The 13,853-nt window shown below is 43.5% G+C and overlaps 1 protein-coding gene across 2 annotated transcripts in view; it reads right to left on the bottom strand.

Moving 5' to 3' along the window:
* The window catches only part of TNRC6C (trinucleotide repeat containing 6C), a 110,865-nt gene that overhangs the window by 33,107 nt on the left and 63,905 nt on the right, over window positions 1-13,853 (bottom strand). For both annotated transcript variants that reach the window (XM_011954117.1, XM_011954035.1), the window contains exons 6-10: window positions 11,742-11,908; window positions 7,904-7,984; window positions 5,966-6,023; window positions 3,391-3,533; window positions 1,389-1,538 (exon numbers count right to left, since the gene is read on the bottom strand). In XM_011954117.1, the coding sequence (XP_011809507.1) occupies window positions 1,389-1,538; window positions 3,391-3,533; window positions 5,966-6,023; window positions 7,904-7,984; window positions 11,742-11,908 (599 nt within the window). The remainder of the gene's footprint in view (window positions 1-1,388; window positions 1,539-3,390; window positions 3,534-5,965; window positions 6,024-7,903; window positions 7,985-11,741; window positions 11,909-13,853) is intronic.

The following is a 13,853-nucleotide window of genomic DNA, read 5'->3' as shown; positions in this document are numbered from 1 at the left end:
CTCAGCTCACTGCAAGCTCCGCCTCCTGGGTTTACGCCATTCTCCTGCCTCAGCCTCCCAAGTAGCTGGGACTACAGGCGCCCGCTACCTCGCCCGGCTGGTTTTTTGTGTTTTTTTAGTAGAGACAGGGTTTCACTGCGTTAGTCAGGATAGTCTCGATCTCCTGACCTCGTGATCCGCCCATCTCGGCCTCCCAAAATGCTGGGATTACAGGCTTGAGCCACCGTGCCCGGCCAGCAACATTTCAAACAGGAAATATAGTTATTATTTCAATAAACCTTGAAATGGAATGAACTGACAAATTCAGGTAGTTAATTCTGTATTAACTATGATAAAGATATTGTAGCTGTAGTTTTCACTCTGTGTAATGAGTTACCTGACAAATAGGTGAGGTAAGGTACTGTACAGCTTCACTTGGGAACAGCCGCCTGAGAGGCACTGGCAGAGACCCCCTTCTGTGAACCTAACAGCTGTGAACGAACCCCAGTGCACACCCTAGCTGGGCTGCTGACTTGAAGCTGGCAGAACAACGGAAATGAGATGTCTCACTGCATCACCACCACGGGGGCAATGTCAGATCGCCAGGATCACACAGTTGGGTGCTGGTGAGTGGAAAGGGCACTACTGGTAACACTGGGACAATGGGCACACAGAGGCTGTTTGGCCACCCACATGTCACAGTGTCTTAGAGACATGTCTCCAAGGGGTGTGTGTGTGTCAACCTCATCCCTAAGAAAATCAGAGAGAAGGGACGTCCTAGGGATGGGAAAGGATCATACGTTTTTTGGTACAACACTTCACGTTAAGAGTCTATATGAGAAAAGTAAGATGAAGTGGCAAACGACACTCTCAGGTCCTTCCTTTAGTAACTGACTTAGAAAAGTGATCTCCACCTGTACCCAGTGTTGAAGTCCGGAAAAAAATGCCAGTGTGACTCCTGAGAACCACCTTGCAAGAGATGTCATCTTTATTTCTGGGAAAAAGGGGGAGAATGAGGTGCTTTCTCACAGATCAACAGATGTAACGTTTTGGTTGCCAGGAGGAAAGAGGCTGGGCACTACCTGGACCTCTGGATGGATCTGGCAGCGAAGACCACTGTGCAACACATCATCACTTCAGCCAGTCCCAAGTTAGACCAAGGGTGCTGAACTTAACACGTTTTAGTGAAGTGTAAGAATAAATATAACTAAAGCATTTCCTACTTCAACCCTTGACTCCAGTAAGTCACTTGAAGGGAAATCCTGGTAGTATTTCAACTACCTGTACATTTTCAGTCATATTTTAAAATAGAGGTATTAACTACAAATAAGAAAGTTTATGTCTCATACACATTTTTTAGAAGGCAGGTAAAACAAAGGCCACGTGTTGCTCTCTCCCAAGAGCCTTACCTGTCTAGAAGAATTCAAGTTTTGCATGCCCAGCCCGGAGGCAATCCCACCCAGGGCCTGACTGGGGAGTGCACTGTGTGAAATGGGGAGCTTCAGGCTTGGGGAAGGCAAGAACGGTGAAGGCGTGGGCTCTTCCACGAGGCCGCCATCCTGATTGGAGAAAGAAAGGGTGAGCTGTGTGCAGTGTCCATCAGCAGACAAAGCACCAAACAGTTTCCCAAGGAAACAGAGGAGGCATGGATGGATAAATAATTAACAGATCAAAAAAGTGTGGATAAGGGAATGGAGAACATGGGCAAAAGCAAGAGGGGAAAAAGAAAAAGAGAAATAGGATTAAGATGCTGTTTTCAGTTTAAAAGTATTTTACAAACACATATATTAGCTGCTACTATTCTCCTAACTACTGGCTCCTAACAGGTAGGAGCACGGAGGAAGGATGGAGGCATTGGCAACAAGCACTTTACAACCATTTTCAAATAAACAGATTCTTTTTGAGAAGTTATTACCAAAGCTGTAGGTATACATAGGTTGAATTCTGTGACATTTGTTTTTGACCTACAAACACAGCAGTTTCATAGGGTGTAATCTAAGAAGAGGGTGAGTTATAAAAGTGAGTTATAAAAGACAGCACCTTATTATTATTATTATTTACATCTATTGAGGTCATGCTATGTGCCAGGTCCTCTGCAAATTTACGTCAGCTAACATCACAACCAGCCTGTGCATTATTCCATATTTTAAATGTCAGGGTCCCAATTTAGGGTTGTCAGATTTAGCAAATAAAAATATATGATGCTGAGTTACACTGGAATTTCAGATAAACAGTAATTTTTTAGTATGACTTCAAAAATTATTTATCTGTAATTCCAATTTCACTGGGCATTATGAGTTTGAACTCTGTCCACACTGGCGAGGGGAAGGACGAGGATGTGAGCCTCACCCTGGGCTACCCCACAGCTGCAGCTGAGGCAGATCACGTGCTGGAGGACTCTGAGAGTAAGATCAAGTCCCATCTCTGATATTCTTTGCTTGTGAGCCTTTCCTTTCATTGTTTTTTTTCTTTTACTTTGAGACAGAGTATTGCTCTCTTGTCCAGGATGGAGTGCAATGGCACGATCTCAGCTTACTGCAACTTCCGTCTCCCGGGTTCAAGCAATTCTCCTGCCTCAGCCTCCCAAGTAGCTGGGATCACAGGAGTGTGCCACCATGCTCGCTAATTTTTGTACTTTTAGTAGAGATGGGGGTTTCACCATGATGGCCAGTCTGGTCTCGAACTCCTGACCTCAGGTGATCCACCTGCCTCAGCTGGGTTTACAGGAGTGAGCCACCACACCCAGCCTCCTTTCACTGTTGATTTTTTTTTTTAAATGTGTCCTTCCTTACTTCAATTTTATTTTCAAGGCTCAATGTTTGCATTGAATTTAGTGTAATGCTTTTCTCCGCTTCGTAGTCACAACAATCTGGAGTGGGGACATCATTACATGACAACACTGGGAACTGAGCTGTGACTGGACTTGCTAAACATTCAGGGAGTTTTCCACGGACGCCTGCTGTGGTCACTCATGTGGCCAACTGACAAGGGGCAGCCAGAGATGGGTGCTCAAGCTCCCCCACTTCCAATCCCTTTTCCTGAGGATAACATGTAACACATCATTTCCAAAGGGAAGATCTGTGTTTTTAAAATGAGATATTTGTGTTTTAAAATGGAAATCTGATGATCCTTGCCCACTGGACAAATTGAAGCAGAAAACCAGCCAAGTTCACATAATAAAAATGGAAAATCTATTTTCAATCCCAGTGTTTTTCATTCTCAGTAACATCACATGAAATACTACATTCCCTTCTTTGAGTTAAACATTCATAATGTTAGAAAAAAATGGACAAAAGTCATTTAAGTATTACCGTCCAGCAAATTTTTAATCTGGCTTGTATTAAGGACACAGTTGAAATGAAAAACTCCTCTTGTTAAAAAACCAAAAACAAAAACCACCTATATTCATACCTTGTCAAGAAAGGTGGGGCGGTCCATGGAAGACTCTTTGGAGATTGGCGGGCGGCAGCCGAGGGGCTTGGCGGCCATTCCATTATGGTCGGTCACTCCCAGCCCACGCTTGTCCACGTCCACCTTCTTTTCCAGCAGAGCGCCTGGAGCACAACAAACAGAAACAACGCTGTAAACAAAACAAGTGAGTGCTGAGCACAAGACAGGCACCAGCTAAGGCCTCAAGGAGGGATGGAGACCCTCCACCCCTTCAAACACAGGGAAGCCAGGGGCAGAGACAGCCCTTGGCTTTGCTAGGGCTGAGCCCGACAAGGGGCTGCCAAGGATTCACGGTGAGGGGATGGGGGTTGGTCTAGTGCATCCTTCCATGGCTCCTGCACTCTCTGATCTGGCCCTGTCGCTCCTCTGCTCTCTCCACAGCAACCACACCAGCCATGGCTGGTCCTCAGGGGCTCGGCTTGTCGTCTTCCCTGGGATGCACCCCGTCCCCTAGTTTTCTATACTGCTTGCTTCCTCATTTCTAGTGAATTCAATGGTCACTTTCTTGCAGGGGCCTTCCCGATTATTCTGTCTGCAACAGCTCCTCTCCTACTTCATGGCCGTGCCTCTCCATTCACCGAGTCCTGTATCTGCAAGGATTCTTCCAGATGTGGGGGACAAAACACTGTGCAAAACACTGTTTCTTTTTTTTTTTTTTGAGGCGGAGTCTCGCTCTGTCGACCGGACTGGAGTGCAGTGGCTTGATCTCAGCTCACTGCAAACTCCGCCTCCCGGGTTTACACCATTCTCCTGTCTCAGCCTCCGGAGTAGCTGGGACTACAGGCGCCCGCCACCTCGCCCGGCTAGTTTTTGTATTTTTAGTAGAGATGGGGTTTCACCGTGTTAGCCAGGATGGTCTCGATCTCCTGACCTCGTGATCCGCCCGTCTCGGCCTCCCAAAGTGCTGGGATTACAGGCTTGAGCCACCGTGCCCGGCCGCAAAACACTGTTTCTATTCTCATGGCTCTGTTGGCTTAATGACTAGTGTGTGTTTGGCCCACCCTCCGTCCTGCTCCATAGTTTTAGAGAGCTAGAATTCACCTCTTGCAGCACACGCTGCCCTGTCCCACCCTGGCAGTTTGCACCACATGTTGTCGCACGTGCACGATTAGACAGTCTGCAGTCTATCCTCATTATTCATGAAATCCGTACTTGTAAAACTGTCCTACTTGCTAAAATTTGTAACCCCCAAATCAGTAATTGCAGCACTTCTGTGGTTATTTGCGGACATGTGCAGACTGGCAAAAAAATGTGAGTTGCCCAACATTCATGTTCCCAGTTCAGGTTGAGCCTCAGATCTCAAGCTGTAAAGAGGTGTCCTTTTTGTCGTCCATTTACTGTCATGCTTTTCGTATTTCCGGGCTTTCAGTAGTGATGCTGGTGTTTAAAATGGTCCCCCCATGTGGGGCTGAGGTGCTGTCTTGTGTTTTTAAGCTCAAGAAGACAGTAAAGCACCTTACAGAGGAAGTATGTGTGTCAAGTAAGTGTCATGTAGGCATGAGTTAAAGCACTGTTGGCCCTGAGTTCAATGATCATGAATCAATGACATGGTACACCCAGAAACAGGAAGAGAAAATTCACTGACCTGTATGTGAGGCTGCTCAGAAGTACTCAAGTAACATCTGGGCATGTGATAGGGCTATGGGAGGCTAAATTTGTGGATTCATGAGTGTAGTGGACGGCATTGTTATGAGTCTGAAGGCCAAATAAATTTACGGTCACATTATCCAGGGTCAGAAAAATGGTATACCCTTCTTGGTTAATGTTTTGGTATTAACAAATATGGCATATGATTACTTGTGAGAAATATATATCAATATTAAATAAGGTGTTTTGAAACAGAAAAACATATAAAACAAGGTTATATATTGATTGGTTGACAAAAATGTTGTAAGCAAAGGCTCACAGGAACCCAACCCTGTGTCTCCTAGGAACACAACCCCATGTCTCCTAGGAGCACTGGTTCAGTATTCATTAATTCAGTGTTTGTGGTGACTTTATAGAACATAACCACCAAGAAAATAAGAATCAACTATATTTAAATGTAAATATTTAACATTATTATTACTTTTAAAGCAGCTCCAGAAGAACTAGGGTTGCTTGTTCCTTGACAGAAAATCTTATCTTTCAACAAGAGCTGGTGCTCAACCAGCAAGGCGACGCTTCTGCTGGCCCCTAGGCAAGTCCACTCTGGGGCAAGGCATGAGGAACGCACTCAGTGTGTCCACTGAAGTCCACTGTGTGGTTCCAGTGTCTCTCAGAGTGTCATTATTACCTCCCTTTAAAACATACGGGAAAATATTAAGAAAAGCCAACATGCTTCAACTATGGTATTGGCGATTCGGCTCCAAAGTCCACTAGTCCCTAGAGACTCACTCTGTGGTTCCAGCCTGTTGTACAGTTGCTCTTTCACTGTGGCCTGGTCCTGTCTACCCAGGACATATTCAACCATTAAACCATGACTACAACCAAATGCTTCTGGAAAGTAAAACTTCACAGCTGGGTACCTTTTTAAAAAGGATGTTGTATGACTTACTCATGGCCTGATCAAGATTCATATTGTTACTCTTCAAGGCCTCCTCGGCTGGCTCTCTCTGAGTAGGAAAACAGAGTTTTCATTAATGCACATTAATTAACAGAAGGAAAGCTTACAAATAGTTTAATTACTATCAACTTAAAGACATAGTTATTAGGTTTTGGAACTGGAAATACATTTCTTCACAAAGTTAGAGACAATGTCTTCTGAATTAAAATACTTGTAATAAGAAAATGTATTGACTTGATTTTCAAAGTAAAGCACGTGTATTTAACACTTTGGAAACAAAATGCAGAGTGACAGTAAAACCCTGTAAGTACTCCTAAAATCATTTTCATTTTCAAAAAATGTAACTATTAGTATTATTTTTTGTAGAGATAGGTTCTCTCCATATTGTCCTGGATGGTCTCAAACTCCTGGGCTCAAGTGGTCCTCCTGCCTCGGGCTCCCAAAGTGTCGAGATTACAGGCATGAGCCACCATGTCTGGTCCTAAAATCATTCTGTACAACACTGAGTAGCACTGATTCCATAAAGATGCAATCTATGCCAAGACAGCAGGGCCACAGACAAGGACACCTGCCATGAGGACAGGATGCTCTCCTAGGACAGGATTCCTGTCATGGGCCCATCTCCATGCCTCTCTCTAGTCCCAGCAACTATGTCAGTCACTGTCGGAGTGCAGAGCTTCACTTCTCACTTCATCAATTCTAGGCTCTATCATCAACAACTTTTCTCTAACAAACAGAAAAACAAAACAAGTAGATTCACTTTGATAATTTATGACTGGAACACAGTAATCTCAGGGGATGATAGAAGCCGCTAGGGTGCCACGATAACTGAGACAGTATAAATCAGGACACGCTGAGGCCACGGTCAACCTCTTGCCCACTCACACAGGCAGAGCCTGGGCCACCAACACAATGCCCTGCCCAATGCAGAGGGCCTGTGTCCAGTGTGAAGGATGGGGTTCTTCCTCTACATGGAGGCCATTCTGGACTCATTTTTTAAAAGGCATCTACAGTAATTGAAAGATAAACATTCATTTGAATAAGGATTTTGAAAAAAGGCACATGAAGGGAATACATGGCAAATATGGGCCACATTCCTTGTCATCTGAACTGCCATCCAATCTCAGGAACGAACAGACTGTGGTATTTTCAGGGGAACGCTCTGCAATATGAATTCTCCCTACATACGACTGGAAACTCAGAAACTAAGCAGGTGTGGTTAGGATACTTTTTCTGGATATGAAACCTTAGTACTTTATACCAAGTTTTCTTTTGTGATCTTTGTCAATATACTCTATACACTAATGAAATTCACTTTTAATTATGAATTAAAAGTAAACATAAAACTGTAAACCAATGAAAATTAAAAATCGCACAGCATTTTCTGGCTGGGCGTAGTGATTCATGCCAGTAATCCCAGCACTTTGGGAGGCCGAGGCATGCAGATTGCTTGAGCCCAGGAGTTCGAGACCAGCCTGGCCAACATGGTGAAACCTCGTCTCCACCAAAAATACAAAAATTAGCCGAGCATGGTGGCTCATGCCTGTAGTCCCAGCTACTCAGGAGGCTGAGACAGGAGGATTGCTTGATCACACCACTGCACTCCAGCCTAGGTGCCAGAGCAAGACCTTGTCTCCAAACAAACAAACAAACAAACAAAACAAAAAAACAGCATTTTCTTTTCTAGGAAAAGGCTCTCACACCCTTTTTGACAGAAATTATGTAGGTCTTTGCTGTAGTTCAAAGCAATGATCCCTAACCCAAACTACCCAGGTAAAAGGAAGATTCAAGAGTTAGATGATGTCAATATCTCATTCCTCAAATAATCTTGGTGCCTTCTGACACACAGAGCAAACATGGAGAGGAAACAATGAGGGCATTTCATTTCGGGAGGCATGGTAGGTAGCAGTAAAATATGACAGCAGTTACCGGGAAGCCCATGTCTGTGAGTTGTTTGATCAGCCGGCTCATGATCCAGGCCTCATCCTGCTTGCCAGATGTCTTCATGCCCTGGAACAAAGTGTGGGAAAGGGGAAAGTCCATGAGCTATATTTTAATGCATTTCTTCCAGAAACGGGAGACAGCCTAAATTCAGGGTCATTTAAAAGTCACAGGATCTTTTTGTATTAATGTTGAATAATGCTGTATTCCAGAAACTCTCTAACAATATTTCATGGCTACTACTATGGAAAGCATCAAGGTACATTTGCAGGTTGGTATATGTGTGCAATTTATGAACTTAAAAAAAGCAAGATAATTATCTCTCTTTCCCAGATAATTTAGTTCATCACAAATATATACTACTTTTACTATCCAGTAGCCCTATGTGAAGTTTACTAAAAATTATTTACACAGTTTTTGCCCTTTTCTGAGCTTTATGCTGAAAAATGATAAAATGAGGGGGTTTATTCCAATGAATAAACAGACAGCAAGAAGAAAGGGAGAAAAAACCTGTTAGTTTTATGAACTATTTGTTACTTATAGCTCACAGAGTAGAGAAAAGGAATCAGGAGGAAAATGTCAGTGAAGGAGAGGCTGAGGAAAAAGGTCAGCGACAGAAAGAGCAGTGTCGGGGGAGGGCACGGCAGCACAGAGGAGCCAGGAGGCTTCTTCATAACCTCCCTCCGGCCGGGCGCGTGGCCACGCCTGTCATCCCAGCACTCTGGGAGGCTGAGGCGGGCAGATCACGAGGTCAGGAGATGGAGACCATCCTGGCTAACACGGTGAAACCCCGTCTCTACTAAAAACACAAAATATTAGCCAGGCGTGATGGCAGGCACCTGTAGTCCCAGCTACTCGGGAGGCTGAGGCAGGAGAATGGAGGGAACCTGGGAGGCAGAGCTTGCAGTGAGCCAAAATCGCGCCACTGCGATACAGCCTGGGCTACAGAGCGAAACTCCATCTCAAAAACAAAACAAAAAAAACAAAACATTCCCTCTGAGCCTATAAATGCAAAGGTTCTAATGATGCATTATCATAATATGAAAAAAATCCCCTTCTAAAAATATTCTTCATAGTGTTTTCCACAATTGAGCCTGCCACAGTTACACCATAGAGCACATGGAGCTCTATAAACAGGCTTTCTTTCCTCAAGGTACTAGCTTATTTGGGGGCTATTTTAATCATTACTATGCGGCCAGAGCCAGATCAGCCAATATTTTAATTTACCAATTTGGTATTTTTGGTCCCATCATTAACTGGATTATCTGCCAGCCCAACTGTAAAAAAGATTCTTTCTGATGTCTGTAATCACTTCTGCTACTCATGAGCGGAGAACTCTGATTTTAGTTTCTGGTTTCTGCTGATTATTAACTGAATGCTTTTTTAAACTACATTTTTTTGAACATGAATACATTCACACGATTCAAAAGCATAAACGAGGTATAAAGAAAGTTTTCATCTCATGCCGCCCCATCTGCTTAGTTCCTGTTCTCTCCAAGAGGAGACTACTCAAAACCGTTTCTTATTTGCCCTTCCAGAGAATTTAGAACATTCTGTAGAAGCTAATACACTACGTGTGCATGCATGTACACACACAAACATACAGTTTTCTTCCTCCTACCCCACAAAATAGGGTGTGCGCTGTACATGTTTTTCTGCACCTTGCTTTTCATTTAACAATGTACTTTAGTGATCTTTTCCTATCAATACATATATAGAATTTCCTTTTAAATAGTTTTGCGTAATGTAGAAATGACAATTAACTTGTTACTCCACCAATGTACATTTAAACCATTTTTATCTTTTTACTACAAAAATGCTGCAATACAAAACTGTATAAATGCCACAAAGCGAGACTCTTGTTTCTACAGAAAAAACAAAGAATAAAATTAGTTGGGCAGAGTGGCATGCACATGTAGACCCAACTACTCAGAAGGCTGAGGCAGGAGGCCAGTTCGAGCCCAGGAGTTCAAGGTTGTACTCCAGCCTAGGTGACACAGCAAGACTCTGTCCCTAAAAAAAATCTTTTCAATAAAAAAATCAAGGGCCGGGCGCGGTGGCTCAAGCCTGTAATCCCAGCACTTTGGGAGGCCGAGACGGGCGGATCACGAGGTCAGGAGATCGAGACCATCCTGGCTATCACGGTGAAACCCCGTCTCTACTAAAAATACAAAAACTAGCCGGGCGAGGTGGCGGGCGTCTGTAGTCCCAGCTACTCGGGAAGCTGAGGCAGGAGAATGGCGTAAACCCGGGAGGCGGAGCTTGCAGTGAGCTGAGATCTGGCCACTGCACTCCAGTCCAGGCGACAGAGCGAGACTCTGCCTCAAAAAAAAAAAAAAAAATAAAAAATAAAAATGTTGGCTTTCTGCAGGTCTGAGAGATGAAAAATGGCAGGTGTCTCTGAGTGCTGTCTGGAACTGCACTGCCTTCCTGTGAGTCTGTGTCTAGGACCATTGGTGCTCCTTCTCTGTGGACCAGCTACTCTTCACATTGAGATTTTTTTTTTTTCTGGCTGATTTTTTTTTTTTTTAATCAGTTTCTAGGACTTTATGTATCAGGGAGATCAGCCCTCTCTATGACATGAGTTATAAACATATTTTTCCAGTTTGCTATTTTTCTTTTGACTTTGATTATGGTATTTTCTGTCATATACAGTTTTTATATTTATCTATTGACGTAGAAGATTTTCCTTTATGGCTTTTAGATTTTGGTCATAGTTAGACAGGCCTCTCTGACTCCAAAACTGTTTTCAATGTTCTTTCATATTTTTATATTTTTAATATTTAAATTTGTGACCTACTTGCAATTCAGTCATGCTGAATGTGGACTGAAATGGGCAGTCATCTAGAAAAAAAAGAGATACATGTCTCATGTATCTCACATATATATGAGATGTGTATCTCAATTTTTTTCTAGATGACTACCCATTTGTGTCTTTTTTTTTTTGAGACGGAGTCTTGCTGTGTCGCCCAAGCTGGAGTACAGTGAAGCGTTCTTGGCTCACTGTACCTGTAACCTCTGCCTCCCAGGTTTAAGCAATTCTCTTGCCTCAGCCTCCTGAGTAGCTGGGATTACAGGCGCCCACCACCATGCCCAGCTAAGTTTTGTATTTTTAGTAGAGATGGGGTTTCACTATGTTGGCCAGGCTGGACTCCAACTCCTGACCTCAAGTGATCCACCCACTTTGGCCTCCCAAAGTGCTGGGATTACAGGCGTGAGCCACTGTGCCCTGCCTGCCCATCTGTTTTAAGACTTCTTAACCATCTGTCTCAAACTTTTTGGTCTCAGGACCCTATAAAACTCTCTTAGAGACTGAAGATCCCAAATAACTTTTGTTTATATGATTTGTGTCTTTTGCTATTTACTGTATTAGAAATTAAAACTGAGAAAATTTAAAAATATTTTGTTTAAAAATAATAACAAAGTCATTATACATTAACCTAACATTTTAAAATAAAAAGTAATTAATTTTTCATGAGAAGGGTGGCATTGTTTTGCCTTTTGGCAAATCTCTGCCTGGCTTAAGATAAATGGCTGGATTTATCATGTCTGTTTCTGCACATTCTCTGCTATAATAAAGATCTCTGGACCCCTCTACCCTATACTGGAGAGAGATTTCAAATGAAAAAGACAGTCTTAGTACTGGCATGACAATAGTTGTGACCTTGCTTACTCCCCTGAAAGGGTCTCTGGGACCTCCAAGGGTCCTAAGACCACTTTGAGAACCTCAGGTCTATCTTTTCATCTGATTAACTGGATACTGAATGTGTTTGAAGTACCTTTGGTTTTCAGGGTATACCATCTTTAAGAATGGTGTACGCATTACCTTTTGAAGTCCTTTTTTGGGGGCGTTCCCCCAGGAGCTGCAGGAAGAGGTGCTTTCTTGGGAAGCAGCATTATTCCACACGTCCCCTTCTTCATCCTCCCACTGGCTGGTACTGAGGTTCATTTCATCCCCACCACTGCCCCAGCCTTCTTGCATAGATTTTGAAGCTAGAAATAGAGCAAACATGAACTTATCAAATTCACATCCCTAACACGGATGATGCTTCCACTATAACAAATAATTTAGGGGAGGCGGGACAAATGATGCACTGCAATCTACCTTTTTATGCCTTCATTTCTCCCAGATCTCAGAATTGAATTTCTCCTGCTACATATGTAAATAAACATGTATATGTATATACTTTTTCCTTCAAACACCAGCTATTTGTACTCTGTGCTGTTCTAAACTTCCTTAACCAACTATAGATCATTCTGAAACACAAACATGCTAAGAACAAATCCTGGGGCCACCAGGGAAGGTGGCAATCTCTACATGGTATGAAAAGGCTACAGAAATGTAGATTCCTAAAACATTTCATTGTCCTGCGTGGTTTTCAAAATTTGTACATTTTTTCTTTTTTTGAAACTGGGTCTTGCTCTGTTGCCCAGACTAGAGTGCAGTAGTGCAATCATAGCTCACTGCAACCTTGAACTCCTGGGCTTTAGTGATCCTCCTGCCTCAGCCTCTTGAGTAGCTAGGACTATAGGCATGTGCCACCACATCCAGCAAAATTTTTCTTTTTAATAGAGATGGTGTCTCACTATGTTGCCCAGGCTGGTCTCAAACTCTTGGGCTCAAGTGGTCCTCCTGCCTCAGCATCCCAAAGTGTTGGGATTACAGGCATGAGCCATCACAAGTGGCAGGAAAATCTGTACATGGGATGCTTCATAAATCTGTATCTCATCCGTGCAGAGGAGCCACGCTAGTCTTCTCTGTATTGTTCCAATTTTAGTACATGTGCTGCTGAAATGACCACCTCTGTCTGATTCTTAATCACTGCTTGATCCAAACCTGTGAGGATTAAGTCACACAGAGCAGAGCTTCTCAAACCTGCCCACTCATGACAGTCAGCTGGATCACGTGCAGTGTGGCAGGCCTGAGGTCGGGCTCGACAGGCTGCATTTCTAACAAGCCCACAGGAGACGCTTACAGACTAGCAGGATGGAGGCCTTAGGCAGATGGAGCTACAAAGTGACCACTGAGTTTCCACTTCAGATACTGTTTTTCCCTCCTTTCTTAAAATACAAAGTGATTTTCGGTATCAAAATTACCCCAAATTTTCACTTCTTGGAAGAATATGAAGAAGGGCAAAGACTAGGTAACAGCGCAATTAGCTGGGTCTTTAATGAAGATATAACGCTGATAAACATAGAGAATAGGCACATAACTGTGCCTCCAAGGAAAAATTCTCAAGATAGAATACACTGCCTCAAAATGGCAGATGAATCTAAATACTCAGAAATTCCCCTATCCTTTAGGTTTGTAACAAAAAGTAATACAAATGGAATAAATACTTTGAGCAGAGTGGTGGCTATATGGAACACACTATCGAGCATTAGCAAAAAAACAAAATATAAAAGCAATAAAGTTGCATTTTAATATCTAGGACATCTAATAATGTCCAAAGAAAAGATGAAGCTTCTGGCCGGGCGCAGTGGCTCACGCCTGTAATCCCAGCACTTTGGGAGGCTGAGGCGGTCGGATCACAAGGTCAGGAGATTGAAACCACCCTGGCTATCATGGTGAAACCCCGTCTCTACTAAAAACACAAAAAATTAGCCGGGCGTGGTGGCAGGCGCCTTTGGTCCTAGCTACTCGGGAGGCTGAGGCAGGAGAATGGCATGACCCCAGGAGGTGGAGCTTGCAGTGAGCTGAGATTGCGCCACTGCACTCCAGCCCGGGCAACAGAGCCAGACTCCATCTCAAAAAAAACAAAAACAGAACCAAAAAAGATGAAGCTTCTGCAGTTACGTGAACAATTTTTTTTTTTTTTTGAGATGGAGTCTCTGTCTTCCAGGCTAGAGTGCAGTGGCCTGATCTTGCCTCACTGCAACCTCCGCCTCCCGGGTTCAAGCGATTCTCCTGCCTCAGCCTCCTGAGTAGCTGGGATTA

Source organism: Colobus angolensis, unplaced genomic scaffold (assembly GCF_000951035.1).
Source record: "Colobus angolensis palliatus isolate OR3802 unplaced genomic scaffold, Cang.pa_1.0 Scaffold1, whole genome shotgun sequence".
Lineage (NCBI taxonomy): Eukaryota > Metazoa > Chordata > Mammalia > Primates > Cercopithecidae > Colobus > Colobus angolensis.
Note: the sequence above shows the minus strand (reverse complement) of the source record. Positions and strands in the feature narration are given on the sequence as shown.